Raw genomic sequence first — 27,540 nt, 5'->3', positions numbered from 1 at the left:
TCTGCCTCAGCATCTTTAATTATTAAATAAAGATCACAATAGCATCTACCTCACAAGGGTTGTTGTGAGGATCAGATGCGGTAATGTTTAGCACAATGCCTGATAATTAGTAGGTGCTTTATAAATATTTCTTTCCTTCTTTCCAAGAAGTGAGAAGATGACAAAAAAAGAAAAAGAGAAAGAGATTTGGGAAACAAAGGAGGAGGGATTGGAATACCTCAGTTTTTCTCTGCTTTGGTTTCCATCTTTACATCTGTTGAATATAATCATTTTCCTGATATAGATGGTCTGATTTTTGTGAACAGAGATTGAAAAGATAACCCTGTGTATATGTGTGTGGGTTGTTTTTTTTTTAAAAGGGGGCTAAATTACACTGGTTTCAGGAAATAAAGAAGAGACATAATAGAGACTAGTGGGTGCCAGCAGAAGCCTGAGTCTCTTGCTGTTCTGCAGGGGTAGTTACTGCTTGAAATCAGCCTTCTCTGGTCAGGCCCCCACAGAGCTGTTTTTCCAGGGTATGCTATTTTGCATCCTATTTGTCCCGAAGATAGAGTCTCGTTAGCTTCATTCCCAGCAAATGACTGAGGCGGGGGCTTATTGCTTGCTTTCTCACTGTCTCCTTGGAAATGGGCCATTGAGTTGGAAAAAATCAGGATCATTTGTGTAAAATGTAGACTTCATAAGTTGGTGAACCAGAAATGATAGCTATCACAACCAGCCACAAAGAAAGCAATTATAACATAATTAGAAAAATCCTGGAATCTTTTTTTTTCTGATTCGGTCCTTGTTTCAGAGTTAGCATTTTGCTTGCGTGGGCTCAAGAACTCAATATTCACCCAGTCTACATGTGTAACCCTTTATAAGTTCCCCCAACATGCTTGTTTTGTTTTTTTCTTTGCTGATTGGTCCATTATTGAACTAGATACAAGATTCATAGAATCAATGTGGAAAGGGCCTTAGCAGCTATGTTGGAGCAATGAGTGTATAAAACCTGAGTCCAAATTCCAATGCTGCTCCTTATGAGAACTGTGACTCCCAAGTCATTGATCTAACATCTGTGGGACTTGGCTTCCTTATCGGCGAAAAAACGGGTTTGGACTCCATTGTTTTTAGCTCTAGAACTATCTAGATTTTTACAATCCATCTGGTTCATTTAAGTCTGTAGGCAGCTAGGTGGTATAGTGGATAGAATATTGGTAATAGTTCAAATCTAGTCTTAAACTTTTCCAAACTGCATGGTATTGAGCAACTCATTTGAACTCTGTTTGCTTCAATTTCCTCAGCTGTAAAATGGGGATAATAATAGTATATTTCAGGATTGTTGTTTGGATAAAATGGGATAATATTTGTAAAGTACTTTGCACACTTTAAAGCTTTATATAAATGCTAGTTGTTATTATTATCATGTTAGCTATTATTATTGACAATATTAATGAACCTCTGAATAGTCACAGGCTTTCAATTTCCTCCCTTAAGATCATTGTGTTTTTATTTTATTTTTTGTTCTTAATGTAACACACAATTTATGACTTTAAAAGCACATTTGGATTCACTCAATGATTGCTCTCTTTCAAGGAGATCATTTCCAGGATGTGAAGATCATAGCTAAATAATTCATCATGTTTTTGTTTTCCAAAGACATGCTCCTATTAATTCTGTATCAAATGTGGCTCCATTGCCATTAAACTCTGTCCCTTTTTCTTGTTGGTTATAGGAATCAAGAGTGGGTATCAAAATAGGATATTTTGTCCAGAGATCCAGGTTTGGGATAAAAAATCCTAGGTATACATACCAATGGTTATGTAAGATAGTACATGTAAGATGCCTTTTTAAAAACAAAATACAGAGTACTATATAAATGCTAGCTATGTTAATTCTGCTTGGTAGCATATAGAGACATTAAGGTGTCCTAGTGCCTGGAATGTTAGATCTTAAGTCAGTCAAGACCAGGGTTGTTGTGAGGATATAATCAGATAGTTGTAAAGCCCTTTATAAATCTTAAAAGATATAGTTATTAGTTGTCATCATTACTATTACTTATACTACTACTACTTCTATTATTACCACCATCACTGCCACTACTATAACTTTTCTACTTCTCCTCCTACTACTACTATTACTACTACTACTACCACTATTACTACTACTACTACTACTACAACTATTATTACTACTACTGCTATTACTACTACTATTACTACTATTATTATTACTACTACTATTACTACTACTACTATTATTATTACTACTACTACTACCATTACTACTATTATTATTACTACTACTACTACTATTGCTACTATTATTATTACTACTACTATTACTATTATTATTGCTACTATTACTACTATTATTGTTACTACTACTACTACTACTACTACTGCTACTATTAATAATCTTCATTACCTTGGGAAATTCATTTATCAGCTCTTGGTTTTGATTTACTCATTGGAACATGGAGGGTAGACCAGATGGTCATAAGGTTTCATCTAATTTAAAGTCTATTCACTTGTTACTTTTCCTCCCACTCTTCACTTCCACATGTGGAGATGGGGAGACTGAAGATGCAACACCTGGATATCTGTACTGTGAGCCCTCAGGCAAAGGGCTGGTGACCTAGGCTCTGACCTAGGCTCTGGGTTTGAGGTCAGGAAAGACCTGGGCTCAAGTCCTGCCAAGGATAGCTTCTTACCTCCTCCGTGTCAGACACCATCACCTGAAGGCCACATGACAGTATTACATTCACCAGGGGCAGCTTTGTCCCTCGCAATATCAGTGATATACTGAGGTCAGCTTTCCCTCAGAGCATATTCATGGGATCATCTTTGTCCCCCAGTATTAGTCTGTGATTGTACAGAATTAATCTTCTTCCTTGTTACTAGTTAATTGTAATGTTACTAGTTACTAGTAATGTAATGCTGTTACCAGCAGACAGCATCATAATAAGTTTATACCATCAATCTGTTGAGAAACACCATGGAATTATAACTAAAGAGATGCCTCTGAAAATTCAAGTCCTATCTCGGGCCTGTACCTTTATGTGATTCTGGGGCAACCAATTTAGCTTCCCAAAGTACCATTATAAGTTTCTGGAAAGGGGCCAATCTACTTTGACAGAGGGATTTTTCACACAGAGAGTTCCTTATATCCCAGCTTCTTAAACTGTAGACTCCTTATTGAGTCTCATAATTGAATATGAGGATCATGAAATTATGATTTTTTTCAGTAAATTTTGGATTTATATACCTATATACTTGGTATCGTGAAATTTTCTTAGACTAAAAATGTTTGCGGGCAAGAAAAGTTTAAGAAATCCTGCTTAATATCAATAAAATAAAAAATCCAGTTTTTTTCAGCCCCTCCCCAAAAACAAAACAAAACAAAACAAAACAAAACACAAACTATCAACAACTGGAAAATAATAGCCCATTAAAACAAGGCAATTTTTTTTGGATCCTATACTCCAGGATCACAATGACCTTTTCTTTGCTCCCTATTCTCAAAAAGGAATCTCATCTTTCTTTTGAAACATTCTATGACAAATCTAATCTTGTTCAGTTGAGAAAAGGAACTGGTATAAAACTCTAGCCCGACTCTCCACTCCTGAGAGATCAACCTGTAGGACAGGATAAAACACAAAAGAGACATAAGAAGTTTTTCTTTGATTGATCCACCTATTAAGATCCATGTTTACTGTATCTTTTCTCACTATTCTTAGAAATATCTCTAACAATCTGTTCCTTCTTCTTTTCCATTGTCTCAGCCCTAGCCCAAACCTTTCATACTGCCTGCTGAGGCTACTTGCAAAAGCATCCTACACTTTCTCTCCTATCTTCCAATCTGTTCTCTCCTTCATACTACAGTATAATCTTACCACATATATAGAGATCACCTTGTTTCTCCTCTGCTCAAGAATCATCAATGGCTCCCAATTACCTGTCTAATATAATTCAAACTCCTTGGGCATTTAAGTCCCTTCACAAGCCAGCACTGACTTTTTGTCTTATTATTTACTTTCACGTAGACTAAATACCAGCCAAATGCCCTAGCCCTTCTGCACCTTAGAATTTGTACATATTGTTCTCTATGCCTATAAAATTCTGAGGCCTGAAGTCAGAAAGACCTGAGTTCAAATTCAACTCAGACCCTTACTAGCTCTGTGACCTTGTGCAGGTCACTTCACCCTGCTTGTCTCAGTTTCCTCATCTGTAAATTGAACTGGAGAGGAAAATGCAAATCACTCTAATATCTTTGCCATCAAAGTCCTCAATGGGTTCATGAAGAGTCAGAAACAACTAAAAATGACTGAACAAAAGTTAAGTTCCTTCTGTGTTTTGAACACAGGGACTGGGACTGGGGACTGGGAAATACATGATTTTAGATAAGACATAGTCCCTGATGTCTTGTAATTTATCATCTCCTAAGGAAATGGACCATGTACAGAGATAACTGGCTATTTGTGAATGTCAAAAGAATCACAGAGAGCTCATAAATAGGAACTCCTTATACAAAGAGGTTAAGTAATTTGCCTAGAGTTGCATAGTTAAATAAATACCCAAGGCAAGAATGGAATCTGAGATCTTCTCGCCTCCAAATCCAACATTTTCTTTTCTTCCAGGCTGACCATGCTCTCTCTTACACAGATAACTATAATACACATTAATATAAATGTTTTAAGGAGGCACCATCCCAACTTAAGTGCAAATTCCTCCCTGAAGCCTCCCTCGCTCTCTCCAGTTAATAAGAACATTCTCTTTCGGTTCTCATAATTTTAGCTTTTGTTTTACTCTTGATACACTTATGGAAAATTATGTTAGGGCTCTAAGGCTCTTTTCAGTTCTAAATCTATGATCATATGATCTATTTCTTAATTTGTAAAATGGGTTGATGATATCTGTAACAATCTCAGAGGGTTGCTGTAAGGGTCACAGGAAATAATAATTATTATGAAAAAAATAAACTAATAATCCATCTAGCATATTAATATCATTGCAGAAATGTATCATTTAGTAGCAAACATGGTACTCTGATCATGGCTGAAGAGAATGATGTACTCAGCTATATTTACACAGGTACCATATATTCTTGTTTTGGGGATGCTCAAGCCATCCTCTTGTTCCCAGGTAAAGAAAGCCTTAACCTTATGATCTACTGATGGCACATTCTTTCTTTCTTTCTTTTTTTTTTTAATAGCTTTTTATTGACAAAACATATGCCTGGGTAATTTTTCAACACTGACCCTTGCAAAAACTTCTGTTCCAACTTTTTCCCTCCTTCCCTCCACGCCTTCCCCTAGATGGCAGGCAGCCCCATACATGTTAAACATCACATTGATTATTTCAAGGTCAGACAGTCAGATATTTAAAGCTCAATGAGACCATAGAAGTCATCTGACCAAACCCTCTCATTTTTCAAATGCCAGGAGAGTTGAAGGGACTTCCACCAGGTCATACAACTAGTCAATGGCAGAATCAATTTCCAAACTCAAATCCTATGACTAAATCTGGGTTTTAAATTTTTGTTAATATGGATCTAGCTGGATATTCCCTTGGTTTTAGGCAAAATTAGAAAGACAGAGGTGGGGTGGAGGAGCAATAAAGATTTTTGTCTTCTCTCTGCACAACAGTGGCCATAAAAAATACGCATTAAGATGGCAAAATGATGATAATTAGCGAGTCAGAGGAGGTCTGCTTGCCTTAAAACTAATTAAATGATTGGTTCATTGGGTGGGACAGAATAGACATGTTGTTTAGTACACATTTTACTAGACACAAGGGGGAAAATCCTTGACTAGATTTGTAAGCATGGACTTGAAACATGGGCAGAGAAAGTAATAAAAGATTAGCATTGAAGGCGTCCTAGGGAGTTATTGATACTGGGACTATTATTAGTTTGTGTAAGCCAGAAACTCTAATATTAATCAAGCACAGAACCTTACTAACCAAATCCCCCTTCACTTTGGAAATGTAAATGTCTGTTTATTTATGCTTCTTGCAGAAGGGAGTGTGACCTAATTTTAAATAGCAGGGCTCCAGTGCTGGATTCCTCTCCATATAATTATCCTTCACCTTCAGTAATGGGCATGATGGAGAAAAGTCAAAGTTCAACTGGTTTCTTTCCTTTTTTAAGATCATCGAATTGTAGATTTCAAGTTGAAAGGGACCTTGGAACCTATCAAATCTGACCTTCTCTTTGTAAAAATAGATGGGGAAACAGACTCAGGAAAGTGGGGTGAGTGAGCACCACAGGTTAGAGCGAGAAGCGACTGCAGAGACTGGATCCAACTTCTTCCTTGTAAAGAAAATACCAGCTAACATTTATTTATTAGGTGCCTACTATGTGCCCTGGCACACTGTCTCAGTCACTTTACAATGATTATCTCATTTGATTCCCCACAACAACCCTGAGAGGTAGGTGCTCTTATTATTATTACAGATGAGAGAAATGAAGTAAACAACTGACTTGCCCAGTGTCACACAATTTATTGCTATCTGAAGATGGATTTGCACCCAGCCCCCCACTCTATTTACTTTGCCATCCAGATGTCCGTAGATGAGGAAACTGCTCCAGAGGGAGATTGAATGACTTCTTCTAAGTTAGACACATAGCTCATAAACTTACAATCTACTAGATTGGAGATTTCCTAGGGTCAAGAAATATGTGTTTTTCTTCTTGATATCTCTGACACTTACCACGCTAGTAACTACTTACTAAACTATCAGGTCAATCCAACAAACATTTATTAAGCATGGCTTGTGTATAAGGCTCTGTGCTGGGAACTGAGAATATAAACATAAATACACAAAAAATGAAAACTGGATTAGTTGTTTGAAAAACAAAGCCTTTAAGTTCCTTCAAGCATGCTGGGAGATACAACATCTGGGCAACATGATGGAGAATAGAGTGCCAGGCCTAAAGTCAGGAAAACCTAAGCTTGAGTTTTGCCTCAGGATTGAATGAGCTGTGTGACACTGGAAAAATAACTGCATCTCTCTGTGCCTCAGTTTTCTCATCTGTGAAATGAGGGGATTGGACTAAGTGGTTTCTAAACTTCTTATTAATTCAAAATTTATTATCCTATGATCTCATGATGAAGAAGTAAATAACATTGAAATCTGGGGAGGGGAAAGAGACAAAGAGAGAGAGACAGAGGAGGGGTGCAGAGAGAAGCATGAAAGACATGTAAAAGATATAAGAAAGATAAAAATAGATGGATGGTGAGATAGAAGTAGATGGGTAGATAGTGATACAAAAACAAGATGATTGCTATTCTTTTTTAAAATTTTCAATAGTATTTTATTTTTCCAAATCTATATAAAGATAGTTTTCCACATTCATTTTTGAAAGACTTTGTGTTTCAAATTTTTCTCCCCCTCTCTCTTACCTCCCCATTCCCCAAGACAAGTAATCTCATATAAGTTAAATGTATGGAATCTTTTAAAACATATTTCCCTATTTGCCATATTGTACAAAACAAAACATATCAAAATGGAGAAAACCACAAGAAAGAAAAAATAAACAAAAAGGTGAAAATAATATGCTTAAATCCACATTCATCTTCCATAGTTCTCTCTCTGGATGTGAATCACATTTTCCATCCCAAGTCTGTTGGAGTTGTCTTGAATCGCAATATTGCTGAGAAGAGCCAAATCCCTCACAGTTGATCAAGGATGGCTGATATTTTTAAGGAGCTTATATAGTAACAGGGAAGACAAAATATAAAGGGGGAACTGTGGGAGAGGGACACCTGAAGGGGAAACTCCAACTGATATGAAGGTGAAACAGTCCAGAAAGTGAGTTCAGCTAGTCATGAAGTGAGCAACATGACTGGGGTTCCTCACAAAATGATAGGCAGGAACTTATCAATATATTAGTAGGCCTCAGGATGAAGTCATACCTAAATGGGCAAGACAGTTAGTGGCGAGATGAAACAGTCTGGAAAGTTAAGCTCCAAGTAAAGTAGGAGAGGATTTATTCTGTTTTTCTATGTTTTTTGTTTTTTAATAAATCAGATGAAAGCTTTAAGCAATCATTCTGCCAATCCAAATGACCCATTTCATCCCACTATTCTTTAATTCAGAGGCAGAGAGCTTACGACCCCGGAGAATCGCATGTGAAATAAAGCAGAGCTATAACTACATTTTGGGAGCATTTTGGGTTATTGTCCCATATATGGATACTAAGGGACAAGCTAGAAGCCTCCCCTCCATTCCCATCTACTTTCACTGTTACCTTTCCATAATATCAGGGGCCTTATGATTACAGAAATCCTGCATCCCTAGAATGGAAATACCACTTTTTAAGATGGTGCCCTACTTTCCTTGAGCACCTCCCCAGCCCCATCCACCATCACGTACGGCTGTCTGGTCCCCCTCTGAGAGAGACAGATGAGGCATCTGTTGGGAAGGACATGCTCTGATGCTGTATAAAATCCATTGGCCAAGTCTCATCTATAAATGCAAAGTGCTTAGTTGTAAGTTGGATGTACCCCATGGCCGTTAATGCATCGGGATATAATGGAGCATGAATCGATAAAGTTGCCAGCAGAGTATGGCTCATTATGAAATACTTCTATGTGGAGAAATGAAAGATTTATTTGTAAGGCTGAACTATTTCTTTTCCTCTCTGGTTTTGAGCACCATCATTTGATTCTTGTATTCATTCTTTCAGCTACAATTCTCAAATGTCTCCTTTGTGTTAGGCAATGTACTAGGTCCTGGGGATAGAGATAAAGATAAAAAGGAAGCAATCCTTGCCCTCAAGGACCTTATGCTCTAATTGAGGGATAAAACATATACACAGATAATAAACACAAAGTGTATTAACAGTAAATGCAAAGACAAAAGGTTTTATAAGGGTCAATGTTGGAAAAATTACCCATGCATATGCTCTATAAATAAAAAAAGCTTTAATTAATTAAAAAAATAGAAAAATAGTAAATGCAAAGTATATATATATATATATATATATATGTATATATATATATATTTTTTTTTTTTTTGGTATGTGGGTGGGTGTGTATAGGTTTAAGAACTGGGGTGATCAGGAAAGGTCTCTTATAGAATATAGTAGGGAGTTTCAAATTCCAAGAAGCAAAGATGCAGAATGTGAGTATTCCAAGCTTGGGGAAACACAGCCTTTACAAAGGCTGGAGGGATGGGATGGAAAGGTTGAATTCAGAACTCAAAAGTTTTAAAAATAAATGTTAAAAATTAAAAGTATTATTGGGAAATAATTAAATAGAAATTATGATTAGCAAAGATGTAGAAGTGGGATATAGAATATTAAGTATGGAGAATCAGTCAGCATATAGTTTGGCTGGAACATAGAATGTGTCAGTGGGAGTATGAAGCATAGTTACTTGTAGAGTAATAATTGCAAGAAAAAGGTTGCAAGTGCTTTGCAAATAATCAGTCTTATGAACTGAAAACTTGATGGATCATTAGGGACATGGGTAACTTCCCACTGCTTCCCTGACCACTCTGATAGAAAACATCCTTCTGGGGACTGAGGAATCAATACGGTGGCTTTACCTTTTAGGTAGTCTTCCAGATGACCCAGGACTTTGCTTAAGTTAGTTAGGATTACAATGGGAAAGCTGAATGGAGTCATCTGGCTTATTTCCCTTTTCTCATAAAATGAACTTGTGTAAGATCCCAAAGTGCTCATTTATGGTTTTATGAATCGCTGGGGGATTCTAATTCCTGACATTAGGAGAAGGAAATTCCAGCCAGGGAGATCCATATCTATGATTCATTTTCTTACCCTCATTCATTATGTACTCATCATTCATCGGGGCACAAATCAGAGAAGACTAAATTTTAGGGTAAATCTTGATGATTTAAAACTTCTTTTCTATTTTTAATTTATTTTTATTGTTTTTATTTTTCTTCACTTTAAATTATTTTTCTCCAATTACATATAAAGATAGTTTGCAGTATTAATTTTTGTAAGATTTCAATTTCTAAATTTTTTTTTTCTCACTCACTTCCCTCCCTACTCCCCCAGACAGCAAGGAATCTGATAGAGGTTATACATGTACAATCATGTTAAACATATTTCAACATTTGACTTAAAACTCTAGGAGCATCTGCTGCCCTCATAGCCCTGGTCCTAGTAATAAAATGACAGAAGAGTATGTCATCCTTAAACCACATAATAAGACAAATATTTAAGTCATCCCAACTCAGAGAGCAAACATTTAGGCAAACAGGCTGTGTTTCCAGCCCTGATGTTGGTCTCCAGAGAAGGCTCTCAGGTTGCTAAGCAATCTTGGGCCTATTTGCATATATTCCCTTAGTGATAGAGCTTTGCCTAGGAAAATAAGTCAGGGGATAAAGTGACATCCATACCTGGAAAGACAACCACACTATAGTTGAAAGCCCAATTATTGTACTTGGGGGTTTAAGTACAATTTAGAGACAAATAAAAATGTCAGATAAAATAGAAGACATTTGGGTCTTCCAGAAGAAAATCTGGGCCCTGGCTTAGTGGAGAAACACATTTAAGACCAAAGGTGAGGAGGAAGGTGCTTTTCAGGGAAATAAATCAGCATCTTAATTAAAATGATAATTAGAGATAATTTAATTTAAAATATTCACTCTGAGCATATGGTAACCTGATCAGGAGTGATTCCCATAATGCCTGGAGGGAATATGTCCTTCCAGTTTTTTAAGCAAGGATTTAAATGAGTTCCATTACATGGGGTTTTGTTTTGTGTCTTTCACTGGCTGTTAGAAAGGAATGGGGTCTTTTTAAAGGATATTGGGGGGACTAGAGCTTCTGATGGAGGTGAAAGTAAGGGAAGTGGGTGATATAAGCTCAAATTTCAAATGCAGAAATGTGCTGAGGACAAAAACCAAAGGGCTTAGTGTCATAGTTTCAGAGACTTAAAGCTGGCAGCTGAGAAGCCTGGTATCTTTCTGGTCCATTCTCTCCTTATCCTCCCCCACTTTTTCATGGATTAAGATGCCAAGTCCCAGATAGATTAAAGGAGCTGTCCATGGCCCTACAACAAGCAAAACACAATTGAAATCCTGGTCCTCTGACTTTAAATCTAGATCAGTGTCTTACCCTTCTTACTCTAATCCGAATGTGGGATTACTGAAATATTGAATAGGATCTGATGATCACAAATTTTGAGCTAGAGAACCTAGAACTAGAGAGGATTATCCAATCTATTATATAAGTGAGGAAATTAAAGACCCAAGAAGTAAACCGATTTGCCCAAAGTCACACAGACAGTAAATAACAGCCAAGATTCACACTCAGCTTGTATGTGCCCAAATGCAACAGTCTTTCCAAAATATCATGCTGTTTAGACAAAATCATAGTTCTTCTGTTGATCTTCTGTTGATCCTCTCCTTAAAATAGTTTTAGCTCCATCCCCTAAATAGCTCATATTTGTAGAAAACTGTAGAAAGCAAATAGCAGCTGTCTGGGGAAGGCATTCAGAACTACTTGCCCCACTAGGCTATTTAATATTATTTGAGTGTTCTTAAATTCATCTATTTACTCACATGTATTTGACCCCACATTAAGAAGACATTGTTTCAGCTCCCCAAGAAAAGAGACTCCTTTGAGATAAGTCAGAATGAAGTTGGTCTTGGTTGTTTTCAGATTAACTGAAAATTATTCTTTTTTTAAAAAATTATATCTTTACAAGATATATGCATGGGGAAAATTATTCTTATAATGCCAGACCCATGTGGTTGTAGGGAGAGGATCTTTATACACTTGATCCCTTGATGTGTTGTCCGTATGATCAGATTTGTAGAATTTTAAAGTTGCCACAAACCTCAAAGTTCTCTATTTTAACCTTTGCATTAGATCCCAGGGAAGCAGAATCCCTTGCCTTCAGCATAACACACCTGGGTTCAGTTGTGGGCGCTACATGTTAGGGAAATCATAAACAAGCTAGAGTATCCAAAGGAAGGTAAGTAGCATGGTAAAGTAAAGGGTCTAGATGTAGTGCCATCTGAGAATTGAATGAAAGAATAAAGAATTTATTCAGCAGTTACTATATGAAAAGCACTGGGTAAATGCTGGGGACTCAAATAGACAAGTAAGAGAGTCTCAGTTCTCAAAGAGCTTACGTTTGAAGGAGGGAGGCAATATATATGGAATATTTCAGTATCAAGTCAGATGAAAAGATGCAGTAGTTTTTAGAATACAATGACAAAGCAGATGGTAATGCTTCTTCCTTACTGTCATTTCAACTGATAAAATCATATTAGTTTCTCATGCTGCACGATTGGACAGTGCCCAAGACTTTGAGAGAAAAAGAGGAAGAAAAGAAACAAGCATTTATTAAGCACCTACCTATTAAGGCTCTGTGGTAAGTGCTTTACAAATATGTCATTTTATCATCATCAAAGCACTTGGAAATAGGTCCTGTTATAATCCCCATTTTACAACTGAGGAAACTAAGGCGGGGATTTAGTGGCTTGCCTAGTTTGTGAGTGTGGCTGGATTTGAACTCATGCCTTCTTGAATCCAGGCCCAGGACTCTATTTACCTTGCCACCTAGCTACCTCACTTATTCTTCTAAGTCTTCAGTGTCTGTAGCACTTGCAAGAATAGTTTCCATGGGAGGGCTTCCCAGAATGATAGCTGAGGGCACTGCTTTGGAATCATAACTATTCCCAAGATTCTTGGGTTCATGTTTCTAGGCAGTTTCCATCAGAGTCTGAAAGAAAATGATGTGGAAGGTCATGGTGCTGTTGTGAATTGTTGTGGTATTCTGATTAAAGGAATTATGGAGATTTACTCTGGAAAAAAGAGTAAAGGCAAAGATATGATCACATCTTCAAGCCTTCCGAGAACTGTTATACCAAGAAGAGTGATGAGCCTTATTCATATTGGCTCCAGAGGGATGTAATTACAAATAATTAATGGGAATTGGAGATAGGTAAATGTAGACTGAGTGTCAGGAAAAACTTTCCAGCAAGTATACAAGATATACAGTATGATATCGAAAAGTGTCGTGAGTTGTGTTAGGAAAAAGTACTTTCCTCTCATTGGTGTTCTTCAATCAATGGCTGGTTGATTCCTTTTTTGAAATTTCTGGGAAATTTCTGATTGGGTAAGGTTTGGATTTGTTGGCTTCTGAGTTTTCCCCAATTCCTGACCCTCATTCTAAAATCTTGATTTTCCATTGTTCCTTCTTGAATTTCAGTATTTTCCCATTAGAAAGAGGGATGCCCTGTATACAGTAGGTATCAAATAAATGACTGTTGTCTTTGTATTTGCCTTGGGGAGTACCCATTGCTTCTGGCTTCAGAAGATCTTGCAAAGCACGGGCAGCTTGGTGCATTTATGCTTTAATTCTTTGGGGACAGAAAGAATCCACAGGCTTTCTCTTTGACAAAATACCCCTATGTCAGATTCTGTAAAAATTTAAAGAGTCATAAATAAATTGGTTAGAGGAAGAGAATTCCTGCTAAAATAATACTCATGCTCCTAGGCAAACCAATCACACATAATGTGATAAGCCTTGTTGCAGGCTGTAGCTTCAAATTGATGCATGGGGATTTAGCCACACAACTCTAATTAAAGCTAACGAGGGCTGAGCTGCCCTAACCTCATGCATCAATTGAAAGTGTGTTGTGTCTGCTCCTGTAAGGTGAATAGCTTGCTCCCCATGACATTGGCCCTTTAACCCAGCAGGACACATCATCTGCAGAATCCCAGAAGTTATCCAGCCAGTGCATTAAGCTGACCAGGGAAAAAACCCATCTCTTGTTCTGGCCAATTAGAGAGATATTTTGTACTAATTTTGGGGTGCCATCTTGGAGTGTTACCCCATTATGTATAGCTAGGGAAAGCAATAATGATAAATAATGTTTTTATAACCCTTAATGATTTGCAAAATGCTTTTCTCACAATAGCTCAGTGAAGTATGTAGAGTACAAAGTCATAACCAGGATAGAGGTCACTGGGCCTTTGCATCAAGTCACCATTATTTAGCAGTCCTTGATGAAGTCCTTCAGTAGTAAAGAAATAGCTTAGCTTGGCACCTTGTTAACAATATGAAATTGGTAAAGGAAAAAGTTACTAGAACTATAGTATGTATGGTATGTTTTCTCTTCCCAGAAGTGACACTCCAGTGAAATTATTTTCTGACTCTCCTCCCTACTGGCTATTTTCCGTATCTTTCTGATTTCTGCCTATGGGAACCAACCTCTTCTCCCCCCAACATTTGAAGGTCTATCTCTACTCTCCCTAGGGATTATTTTATGTCTTTCCCCAATGGGTTTGGTATTTTTTTTTAAAGCCCAACAATTACTAGATACAATACTGATAGTGTACATTTTTTTCTCTCTGAATGTTTAATTTTGTGTAGGGAATTTCCCATATGGTACCTTCCTGTGGTGATTATTCAGCCTTTCAGTGTAGTTTCTAGTCTTTTTTTCTTTGAAAAAAATTCTTTTTTATTATGAACTTGATGATTATTAGCACAACTTTCTATATACATATAATGTATATAGATAGACCTGACCACATGTAATTTAATAAGGGAGATACAAAACCAACACATTTGTTTGTATTCCTTTTCTGTATTTTTAATCTTCAATTCAAAATATTTATTGATGCTTTTTAAATGTCTATCACTACCCACTAATTGTAGATTCTGGTCTTCAAGAATTGTCTAGGGCAGGGAGAGGTTATGTGACTTGTCCATGGCCACACAGACATAATTTATCAGAGCTATAACTTGAACTCAGACCTTCCTGATTACCAAGTCAACCTCTTCTTCATGCTATCATTCAAGAGTTCTTAACCTTTTTTATGTGTCACGGACCCCTTTGGCAGTCTGGCAAAATCAGTGGGCCTCTTTTCAGAATATTTTAAAATAATTAAAGGCAATATTAAATTTTAGTTGGTGGTGAATGAAAATAAATATGTAATTTGTTTTCCATTGAAGTTCATGAAATCTATTTATGGACACAGACTAATAACGGCTACTCTGCTTTAAATATTATGACTCCCCTTTTACAGTTGAGAAAACAGGCAAAAAGAGGGTTATGCAAATATAGTAGCATTGACCAGTTCCTTAGGAAAGGATAAGCTTCAATTAATAATATTCTGGCCCACAATGGGGAAAGGAACACAGATACTCCAAGACCGTGCCACTTTATGATTTTATTTAAATTAGAAAATCAAAGCTTTGGTATCATATTGGATCCTGATGCTGAACAAATAGAGAGGGGACATAAAGGTAAGAAGCGAAGGGGACAGGGCTGTTTGCCATCTGTCCTGGAAACAATTTTCTCTTTGGCACTTCATGAAGCATAAAACACCAGAGTGAGTCAATCAACAAACAGTGTGCCCACTGGTTCCAGAAAATACACTCGGTCTCAAGAACCAGACCCCAGCCTGCTGGGAGATTCCCTAGGCATTTCCGAGCAACTTGATTGCTGTGCCATGTGTCCCCCAACCTTTATACCAAGCCATGGAATATGTTTCCTCATTACTTGGGCCCAGGTCCCCTGTTTCATTCCCCTAGTAATCACAAGCATGGATTCACTATTGATTGTGTGGCTTGGTAACAAACAGTGAATCTGACAGACTAAGGTTTTTTGAAGTATAGTATCATTGATTATTTATTAGTAGTGAACAATTGTCGGTCGAAAGAGCTATCCTACCAAGAACCTCTTCATCCATTTCTATGGCTGCCAGATAAATTGGGTTTCAAGACTAGGTATGGACTTTTTCATGGGGAGCCATGGGAGATGACCATAGCCACTCCAAGTGATGGTCCCATTATGACTCACTGGTAATATGTGGGGAGCATGGAATTACAGATCTTCCATTAGCTGAAGGACAAAAATACAGATTCTATCTGTAGTTATCTGAAAGTTCAAATCAAGTTGGAAAGAAGTCAACAAGTATTAAGCAACTATTGTGTGATAAGCACTGTGTTAAATTTTGGTAATCCTGTCAAAATAGGGGACATCAAAAGCAGTCCTTGTTTTCAATGATTATACAGTCCCAACTGTGTACAAACTAGATATATTTGGGATAAATTGATTACAAACAAAAAAATCTTCTTAATGCCACCAGAATACTTACTTTGCCCTTCATTTTTGGGTTCTGACTTCTGGTTCCTTCCTTCCTTCTCTCTTCAAAACAGAAAGAGGAAACTTAACCCTTGCCCCTCCAAAAAAATAAGCTGGTATTGTGGGGAAATATGTCTTAATAATATATGTGATGTTTAAGGCTAGCATCTAAAAGAAAGAGAATTGTTCTTTTTGGTCTCTAAAGACCTGATCTTGTAGCTATTAAAATATTAATGAGGAAAGTTGACAATGATGATGATGATGATGATGATCTGTAGTAAGACTTTGTCTCATGATAAGTCCTATTTATTTTGAAAGGGGTCTCTCATCAGTAAAGGCAGGGATAGATATGAAGATTTTCTTCAATAGACTACTCTTGTTCACAATGCCACAAGATGGATTTTTCATTTTTCCTCCTATCCCTGCTCCTTCTTCTTGATGAAAAATGTAGCATATTCATTGAGCTTTCCATGATCTTAAACACAGACAAACAACAACAATAACCAAAACAAATGACAAACATCAACTTCCCTTCCTTCCACCCCTTCCAGCTTATATCCAATTAATTATGAGAACCTCTTTTGTAAAATTTCTCATATTTGTCTCTTACCTGTAGTTCCTACAGCCACTACATTAGTATGGACCCTTTGCCATAATTTTTAGTTTATTGTGGTAACATCAGAATGGATCTTTCCATCTGCTTTTTATACAGTTGGCAGAACTTCATTATGTATAAAGGAGCCATGACTAGGATAGCCAAAGAACCATAACTAGGATAGTCAAACCGATGCTTTGTGTCAGGATACTGAAATTTAGAAGTTATTAATGTCATTATATGAGTAATTCTTCGTGTCCACTTCTCTCTCTAGTTTAGCTGCAGATGATCTCTTTGCCCTGCCATTACAGCTGTGATGTATTCTTCTTCTGCCTCACAAATCTATAATGTCCTCCCTTATTACCTATTAAATAAAAAAAGGGACCTAAAGATCATTTAATCCAGTTGTACCTATCTGGCTATATGTCACCTCTATGTCCCCCACAGCAAGCCATTAATAATCTCTTGGATATATCCAATAAAAGGAGGTCATCCAAAGGGGCCTAAGAAGCCAATATAATTATTCAGATATAGTTTGGCCAAGACATTCTAGGCCCTTCAAAAATTGTTTTCTGTGATCCCCCTTGTAAGTGAAAACTATTTCAGGCTTTGCAAAAACTTTTGTGTCTTAGCATTTGAAAATGCTTCTCCTACACTGCTGTGTATCATAATTATCTGTAAAAGAGGCACATGTGTATTGAGGGAATGTTGGGCTCAGAGGCAGGAAAACTTAGGTTTAAATAAGAGATTTGATGGTAGATGTTTAACAATCATCTCTCTAAGAGAAAAAAGGATATGATACATTTAAAAATCGAATCTGCATTTTCTTCATCACTTCCTTAAGCCCAGATGACTAATAAAAAAATAAATCAAACTTGATTTGTAGTTTTGGTGATTTCTGAGATGTAAATGGTCACACTGAAAATTTAACAATTGGCTCTCTGAATACTATATGATCCAAGTGCAGAGCACCACTTATCTTACCCGTAAATTGATGGGGTTGTAGTATATTTCTAACATCCCTTTCAGCTCTAAATCTATAATATTGTAAATATAATATCATACATAACTATACCCTTTCCCCTGACTGATAGAACATATCTCCCTCCCTTAGATAAAATAAGACCATAGTCTGTCTGAGCTCAGGAGGCAGACACATTCAGGAGTCTATTTGTTTAGGAGGGAAGATGGAAAGCATTAATGAATTACTCAGAAAAAAGTCAGTTTCTATACTTAACTTTGCTGTCTCTTTTCCTTAATTTCTTTAATGATGGTTTATGAGTCTCAGGCATCAGACAGGATGCCGGAAATGACACAGCGACCGAGTACCTTATAAAAGGATTAGTTTCCCACAGAACCAATAGCATTGATTGGTGAGTTATGGCCCTCATTCTTAAAAGCAATACAATTTACTTCCCTTGAGTAGTGATTTTTCCTTAATGGCTGTTAGGGATCATCCATCTGTTTTGGCATCAGCTACTGACTGTATTCAAGAAAACAAGAAAAACAAAGCTGAAAAGAGAAGAGGGGGGAGAGAGAGAAAGACAGAGACACAGAGAGACAGATAGGGAGAGACACAGAGAAACAGACAGAGAGTCACAGAGAGACAAAGACAGAGACAGACAGAGAGACAGAGACAGAGAAACACACATACAGACACACAAAAAGACAGAGACAGAGAGGAGACAGAACAAGAGGCAGAGAGACAAATACAGAGAGAGACACACATAGAAAGAAAACTGAGCTAAACTTAAATGATCTAAAGGTTTCTGGGCAATTTAGCTGTCCAGAACAAGTCCAAAACATCCATGCTAAATGTTTGAATGATTAAAGAAACACACAAGGAGAGGGAAGAAATGGAAATTGGACCCCAAAAGATAAAACAGGCATAAAATGTTTATTTTTCAGAAAAGATTGGAATATTAGAAGGACAGTGCAAGAGTAGGAAAATAGAAAATGACTGGGCAGCATGAAAGAAGAGGTCTCAGAGAAGAGAAATCATTCAAAACTGAAGGTAGTCAGAAGATAAGCTTCATGATTCAAGGAGAATGGCTCAGGTTCAGGAGGGGAATTGCAGCAGATACTTTGTGGAGGGATTGGATTATATTTTAAATGTTTTCAGTAGCAGAAGTTATTACATTTAAATGATGGGATTTATTCTACAAAAAGTGCATTGTGTACCTGTAATATAGGACTGAAATTGTCAAATTGATACTCAGTTTCACTATGGATTCTGGATTGCACACGGGGCATTTTATTTTATTGGGTCTTAATGTGTACTGGATAGCATTCCCATCACTGAGGTGTTACCAATAGCCCCACTACCACCATCACCACCATCATCATCATTACTTAGCATTCAAATAGTGCTTTCCTTTTAGAGATGTAGAAGCCGAAGCCCAATCTATCCTGTTATCTTAACTTCTTTCCATTTTCCCTAAGTCCTACCCCGTGGGACTACCCAGGAAAAGTGGAATTTCTCTTCCATATGAATGCCCTTAAAGCACTTGAAAACAGTTAATATGTTTCCTCTATTAGTGTTACATCATAATAAATATTACATTTAGAAAATTTTATAATATTTATATTATTTATTAAGACAAATATATCCATAGATTGAATATTTATAAATATTTATTGTTATAATTAATATATTTATAAAGATTTACTGTTTTTATGAATGGTATTTATTGTTATAGTTAATATGTTTATAAAGATTTAGTCACTTTATAAATATTTATTATAATCAGTATTTGACATATTTATAAATATTATTTTACACAAATATTTATTATTATCATAAATGATAATTATAGCATAAAATCAACCAATCAAGGATTAAGAGGCAGTATAAATAAAAGGCCTACTGAATAGATAGAGAGCTGGCTTCCACACCAAGAAGTTCTGGGTTCAAGTCTCATTTTTGACGCATGTTGGCTCTACAATCCTGGGCAAATCAATTTATTTTTTAGTGGTCTATGTCAATGGTTCAGAATTTAAATAGGTGCTACTAAATGGTACATAAAGCTCCCTGAAGGTCTTATGTTGACTTAGAAACACTCAAATTAACATTGTCTAGGTTTTATTGCATTTTTATTCCATTAATTATTTCCTAATTACATTTCAATCTGTTCAACTGCACTGGGAAGTATTGTAGGCAGAATTTTTGACATCTCTGTTCTAAGTAATGCTCTAAGATTGACTACAAATTTCAGCTCTCGAATTTCCTAACCTGTTTCAGACTCAGAGTTTTTGCAAGGCTATTTCCTTATTCCAATTAAATCATGGTTTAGTGTCCTTTCTTTCTCCTCTCTCTCTTCTTCCCTTCTTCCCTCCCTCCTTTCCTTCATTTTCTCTCCTTTCCTCCTTTTCTAATTTCTTTCCTCCATTCCTCCCTCCCTCCTTCCCTCTTTTCCTCCTTCCTTCCTTTTTTTATTGCTTAATACTTTTTTTCTTCCCAATTCCCCCTCCATTTAAATAAAAAGTTGAGCAAAATAATCAATCATAATCCATGAATATCTGACAATATATGCATCATTTTATACCCACAGTCCCTCATCTCTCTATCAAGAGGAGAGAAGTGTATCAACAATGTTTCTTTGGAACTTGTGATTGTTCCATGATTCTGTGATACCCAAAAACAATATCTCAATTGATGGTTAGCTATGACTCTGTGAAAGCTACCCTGCCTATCAACTCTATTATGAAATGTCCATGGCCCATTTCATCTTTCAGGTTGACAGCCAAAGCAGTGGCAGTCCTCCTGCCCATCCTGGGGAGTTCCTGGATTTTTGGTGTGCTTGCTGTGAATAACCATGCCATCGTGTTCCAGTACATGTTTGCAGTGTTGAACTCTTTACAAGTAAGTGAATCTCTGGGGTTCAGTGAGAAGGAACAATCAAGTTACTGGTTAGCTCTCAGAAGACATGGTCTGGAGATTAGTTGTATCTTCATTTGAGTTAACTTGACCTTTTGTACCCCTTTATGCATCCAAGGAATCTGTCATCTATGCAGGATTCCCCTTTTTGGTTCTTCCTCCGCCTCCCCCCAAGATAAAATAGCAGAACAATTACCAAATTAATGGTTTAGCATTTTCCTAAAAAGATGGTCAGAGAAATAGTCATATTATACACTTCCTCAAACCGAGGGTTTTGGGGAGTGGGTTGGATTGCTTCAGAGTCTGATTTTATCTAGTGAAAAATGAAATTCAGGGAGCGGGGAAATAACATGCTTAATCCATAGTCACAGTTATTAAAGGTAGTTTTGCACAGGCAAAGGGCTGGGATAGTTCAGATAACCCTGAAAATGATGGTAAGGGGTGGGGTGAGCTCTTCCTTCAGATATTACTGAACTATAAATTCCCCTCCACTTCCTCATCCATGCACAAATCCTGATTGTCAAGTTACCCACAGTGCTTGGAAAATCAATTTTTTTTTCTTTTTTTCTTTGCTTGCTCTTTATCTCATGACTCAGGATATCCTGAATGGTGATTTCAAAATTCTGTTTTGTACTATTAGAAGCAAATAATGAAAAGGTCCCTTCAAAGGGCCCTATCCCAATGCAGGTTAAATGCATAAGCAAAATATTAAAATAGACCAGGGGTCCTCAAACTTTTTAAATAGGGGGCCAGTTCACTGTCCCTCAGACTGTTGGAGGGCCCGACTATAGTAAAAACAAAAACTTTGTTTTGTGGGCCTTTAAATAAAGAAACTTCATAGCCCTGAGTGAGGGGGATAAACGTCCTCAGCTGCCGCATCTGGCCCACAGGCTGTAGTTTGAGGACCTCTGAAATAGACTAAGACAGAGATCATTGTTAAAGCTGACAATGTTACTGCTAAATGGTAGTCATTATTCTCTTTGAATGGCTACACAATGCACTTACTACACGTGTATTCATGTATTCTACACAGACACACATCTACCTTTGTTTTATAAACTTCCCTCAATTCTCCAAAGCACCAGAGATAGCAAGAATATAGATATTCCCTATGAAGCTGCAGATTACAACTCTCCAATGACTATTCATTCTGTATGAATCTCATCCATTGTTTAAATATACCACAAAGGTCCAGCAAACCTCTTTGGAGAGAAGGGGTCTTTATCACTTGCTTTCATAGCCATCCAGATGGCATAATGGATACAGTGCTGCATTTGAGAGTTAAGAAGAACTGAGTTCAAATTTTGCCTCAAACACATACTAGTCCTACAACCATGAACAAGTCACTTTACTTGTTTGCCTCCATTTCTTCCTCTGTAAAACGAGAATAATAGAACCTACCTCTCAGGATTGTTGTGAAGATAAAATAAGATAATCTATGAAAAATACTTTGGCGTTGTGTAAGTGAAGTGATGATGTCAGTTCCCATTGTTACTGGTGAATTTCCAGAGAACAATCAGAGATACTCCAGAACACTTTTGCGGTTTTTATTTGATGTGTCCCCATTATACCATATTTTCCTCCAGAGCACTTATCGGTACTAATATCTCCTCCATATCATTAACTAGCCCCATAGTATGATTTAGCCAATTAACATCAATTAACTTTTGCAAAAGGGTTATTTGCTGAGAAGCTATAGCAAGAACAGAGGTACAAACATGTTTCCCCATCACCTGAGGGCACATTTTCTCCTACATCACCTTGGTGGTCTAGGGAGTAGAGGCTTAATGTTCGTTTGGTTCTCATAAACATTCAAGTTCACTTTCAGATGTAGATTGGTGGGAGAACAAAACTGCCATCTTGCTTAAGAGCCCTGGCTTCTTGGATACAGAGATGATCCACTGACGAACTGATCTTAATGATTCATTTGGGCTTTGCTGGGTGGAGGGCAACTAAAGGTTCAGTGGATAGAGAGCCAAGCCCAGGAAGATCTGAGTTGGATACTTACTATGTGATTTGAGCAAGTCACTTAATCCTGTTTATCTCAGTTTTCTCATCTGTTGAGGAAAGAATGTGTTGAGGAAGAAAATGGCAAAGCACTCCAGTATCCTTGCCTAGAAAACCTCAAATGGGCTGGTGAAACATCACACATAACTGAAACAACTGAATAACAAGAGTGGACCAGGCTTCCTTATCTACAAATCCTGGCAAAAAACACATAGCTTCTGGCAGATCACTAGAGTTAGTTTTTCACAACTCACAAGGTCTCAGCTTAATCCATTATATTTCTAGTATTCCTTTACCTGTGCCAGGAAAGAATGTGCTCAAAGGGGACAGGAAGAACATGTGCTTATAAGCTTTATGTCAGAGGAAATAGGCAGCAGGAAGCAGGATTCTGCTCTATCGGTTTCTGCTAGCTCTTCAGCAATAACAAAATCATCAGCTTTTTGACCTTTTGCTAAATTTGAGTGAGAGAGGGTTTGTGGCTCCCCCTCCTCAACCCAATCAAAGAGGCTCATAGCATTTTGTTCATCGCTAGGGAAGGAAAAAGAATTGTATATATCTGCCCTCGTCCTACTCCTCCTTTAGAAATTGGTCAGTCAATAAGCATTCATTAAATACCTACTATGTACCAGGCTCCCTGCTGCTCATTGAGGATTCAAAGAAAGGCTAGACAGGTATTTTGAATCTGAGAGGCTTTTTTACGTACACAGATCATATAATGAGTAGATGGAAATGGACATTTTAATACTTGACTATATTCTTTTTTGTTTTTGTTTTTTGCTGAGGCAATTGGGGTCAAGTGACTTGCCCAGGGTCACACAGACAGGAAGTGTTAAATGTTTGAGACCAGATTTGAACTCAGGTCTTTCTGACTTCAGGGCTGGTGCTCTATCCACTTACTTGCTCCTACTTGCCTATATTCTGAATTGGACAGCAGGACCTCTTCATTCCAAATCACCAGGAACTTCCAGATGTAGGCTCACCAATGGAGATAATTCCAAGGCTGATTCCTCATTGGCCAGTCCCCTGTGGCATCTGAAAAGTAGGAGGATTGGACCAGATGTCCTCACAGATTCCTTCCAGCTTGAAACTCATGATCCTGTCCCAAGCTCCAACATTGGAAAGTCATGATTAAACATAGCCTGCTGTTCACTGAAAAACAATATTGGTTATAGGATCAAAAATGTCGAACTGGACATGACCTCAGAGAAATTTAGTTCAACCCTGTTACTTGCCAGCTAAAGAAAATGAGATCCAGAGAAATGAAATGATTTTTATAGCAATCTAGTGTTTGACAAGCCCAAAGCCCCTAACTTCTGGGAAAAGAATTCAATATTTGATAAAAACTGCTGGGATAATTGGAAATTAGTATGGCAGAAATTAGGCATGGACCCACACTTAACACCATATACCAAGATAAGATCAAAATGGGTCTATGACCTAGGCATAAAGAACGAGACTATAAATAAATTAGAGGAACATAGAATAGTTTATCTCTCAGACTTGTGGAGGAGAAAGAAATTTGTGACCAAAGATGAACTAGAGACCATTACTGATCACAGAATAGAAAATTTCGATTACATCAAATTAAAAAGCCTTTGTACAAATAAAACTAATGCAAACAAGATTAGAAGGGAAGCAACAAACTGGGAAAACATTTTCACAGTTAAAGGTTCTGATAAAGGCCTCATTTCCAAAATATATAGAGAACTGACTCAAATTTATAAGAAATCAAGCCATTCTCCAATTGATAAATGGTCAAAGGATATGAACAGACAATTTTCAGAGGATGAGATTGAAACTATTACCACTCATATGAAAGAGTGTTCCAAATCATTATTGATCAGAGAAATGCAAATTAAGACAACTCTGAGATACCACTACACACCTGTCAGATTGGCTAAGATGACAGGAAAAAATAATGATGAATGTTGGAGGGGATGCGGGAAAACTGGGACACTAATGCATTGTTGGTGGAGTTGTGAACGAATCCAACCATTCTGGAGAGCAATCTGGAATTATGCCCAAAAAATTATCAAAATGTGCATATCCTTTGATCCAGCAGTGTTTCTATTGGGCTTATATCCCAAAGAAATACTAAAGAAGGGAAAGGGACCTGTATGTGCCAAAATGTTTGTAGCAGCCCTGTTTGTAGTGGCTAGAAACTGGAAAATGAATGGATGCCCATCAATTGGAGAATGGCTGGGTAAATTGTGGTATATGAATGTTATGGAATATTATTGTTCTGTAAGAAATGACCAGCAGGATGAATACAGAGAGGCTTGGAGAGACCTTCATGAACTGATGCTAAGTGAAATGAGCAGAACCAGGAGATCATTATACACTTCGACAACGATATTGTATGAGGACATATTTTGATGAAGTGGATTTCTTTGACAAAGAGACCTGAGTTTCAACTGATAAATGACGGACAAAAGCAGCTACACCCAAAGAAAGAACACTGGGAAACGAATGTGAACTATCTGCATTTTTGTTTTTCTTCCCGGATTATTTATACCTTCTGAATCCAATTCTCCCTACGCAACAAGAGAACTGTTCGGTTCTGCAAACATATATTGTATCTAGGATATACTGCAACATATCCAACATATAAAGGACTGCTTGCCATCTAGGGGAGGGGGTGGAGGGAGGGAGGGGAAAAAAATCGGAACAGAAATGAGTGTCAATATAATGTAATTATTAAATAAAAAATTAAAAAAAAAAAAAAAAAAAGAAATGAAATGATTTGCCCAGTCACACAAGTAGTAAATGAGAAAAGTACTACTCATGCTCACATCCTCTAATTCAAAATCCCCCTGACTTTCCCCTGGACCCTGAATAGAAGAGGGTTCTATATTTTTAGATATCATTTGCTGAAATGTATAAATAGCTGCTAACTTTGTATTCTTATCCTTTCTCCCCCACAGGGATTTTTCATCTTTCTATTTCACTGTCTCCTGAATTCTGAGGTGAGTCTGAGCTTCCCATGGGTAGTAATAAGCTGGTTTTTATTTCAGCACAGAATTCAGAGAAACTGAAATGATTCCCTACTTGGGGTTGGCCATGGCTATTTTGTTCCAGAATTCCTGAATTCTCTTTGCTGTCTGAGAAGACCTGCACTGGAGGATGGTTGAGTTTTTGTCCTTGTTGCTTAGCAATTCCTCTCTGGACTGTTTACCTGATAACTGAACCAAGACCAGGAAAAAGAGGGGAAGGAAATAATCTAAGCTGAAAATCCCCACTGTGGAATCCACTCATTGCTTATGCACTCAGTTCAATTCCATAGACATTTATTAGGTACCTACTACATACTATATTGGGTCTGATACAGAATTGAGATAAAACATGGTTCCTGCCCTCAGGGAGCTTAGTTTAATAGAAATCTATGGGGAAAGCTAAAATTGACAATATTATATGATAGATATCTTGGAGAGGGGAAAAAGATTGTTGTCTGTGATAACTATGGAAGAAGGTCATTACTGACCAGGAGAAGAGGGAAGACTTCCTGGAGGAGGTGAATCTGAGTTTCATTTTAAAATGTGGCTAGGAATTCAACCTGGCTGTAGGAAGGACTGGCTAAGCAGTGGAAACTGTGGGAAGGTATATGGGGGATTGTTCAATTATAGACAGTTGTAGGGGCCCGTTTTTATATTCCCCTTCCCCTCCCCACCCTCATTTTAGAAATGAGAATGCTGAAGCCAGAGAAGTTAAGTTGCTCAATATCAAACAGATAATAAATAGCCTTGAGAAGGTAAGTGACATCCAGCTTCTATGCTTATCAGAGATAACCTTTGATTCTCTAGGTTTCCTACAATAAACCTCTGGTACTTCACCATGCTTTGTATAACAATAACAACAACAGCAATAGTAATAATAACAGTGATAGTAATAGCATTGATCATAATCAGCAGCATTTATGTGGCATTTTAAAATTTGTAAAGTTTTATACAAATAATATTTCATTTATTCTCACAATGATCCTGGGAAGGAGGTGCTATTATTATCCTCATTTTACAGATGAGGAAACAGAAACAAGTAAAAGGTTGTCATTTCTGAAGAGTCACACAGTTGATAAGAGTCTGGGGCTGGATTTGAACTTAGGTATTTCTCATCCTAAGCCCTTAGTCTCTCCGCCATTTCATCTTGCTGGGATCATAACCATACCATAACCAACTCCTCTTGCCCCGTCTTTATCCTTCCCCTCAGATTGTTAGTGAACTCTTTGAAGGCTGTTTCTTTTTCCAAGCACTGAACACAGGGCCCGACACATGGCAGGTGGTTAAGAAATGTTTGTTGAATCCAATCGGCTGGAATTGAATTAGCTCACTTGGCTTCCAGCAGAAAGCTCTCTAGCTTCAGGTTGAATCTCTGAGAGAGACTCCCCCTCCCACTTCCCCAAGAGGCCACGTGTTGATCTGCTGTAGAATGACAGCTCCTAACTCCTGGTTTTCCAAATAAACTTATAATGGCATCACATGGGCAGGTTAATGACTACGTCCCCAAATGGAGAACATTACAGGAGATTTTACTGTTCTTTGAAGAACTGGTTTCTGAAGACCCATGGGCCACATTAACAACACCTGAATATTTCAGCTCCTTCTATAAACTTGAAGAGAAGGAATTATCTTTGATAAAAATCTTCAAGAGGATTCCTCATATCACTATCTCTGTGTGGTCTTTCTTTTCTTCTTAAAATGAATAAAGGAAAAACATCACCAGTTTGCCCAGTGAATAGAGAGGCACTTGGTCCCCCAGGGTAGTTTTGGGGATGGTATTTCACTTGCAGCTAAAGGGGAAATGTTTTATGAGGGACTTTTATTTTTTGTTGCTCTTAATTGTGCTGTCCACTGCTAACATGACCTTTCATAAACAGACTTAGTAGTGAAAGAGACCTCAGTAATCATGTCATCAAATGAGCTAAAGAGAAGCTGCTGCTATGTGGTTTAGAGCTTAGAAAGCTTCTAATTCTGAGTCAGGAAGATCTTAGTTCAAATCTCATTGCT

The 27,540-nt window shown here is 37.4% G+C and overlaps 1 protein-coding gene across 1 annotated transcript in view; it reads left to right on the top strand.

Annotated features, from left to right (window-relative positions):
• Positions 1-27,540, top strand: part of ADGRD1 (adhesion G protein-coupled receptor D1) — a 449,125-nt gene that overhangs the window by 412,713 nt on the left and 8,872 nt on the right. The window contains exons 24-25 of the mRNA XM_051975862.1: positions 20,392-20,518; positions 25,465-25,506. Coding sequence (XP_051831822.1) covers positions 20,392-20,518; positions 25,465-25,506 — 169 coding nt within the window. The remainder of the gene's footprint in view (positions 1-20,391; positions 20,519-25,464; positions 25,507-27,540) is intronic.

This window comes from Antechinus flavipes, chromosome 1, assembly GCF_016432865.1.
Source record: "Antechinus flavipes isolate AdamAnt ecotype Samford, QLD, Australia chromosome 1, AdamAnt_v2, whole genome shotgun sequence".
NCBI lineage: Eukaryota > Metazoa > Chordata > Mammalia > Dasyuromorphia > Dasyuridae > Antechinus > Antechinus flavipes.
The sequence above is the reverse complement of the archived record's forward strand: the minus strand, read 5'-3'. Positions and strand labels throughout refer to the sequence as shown.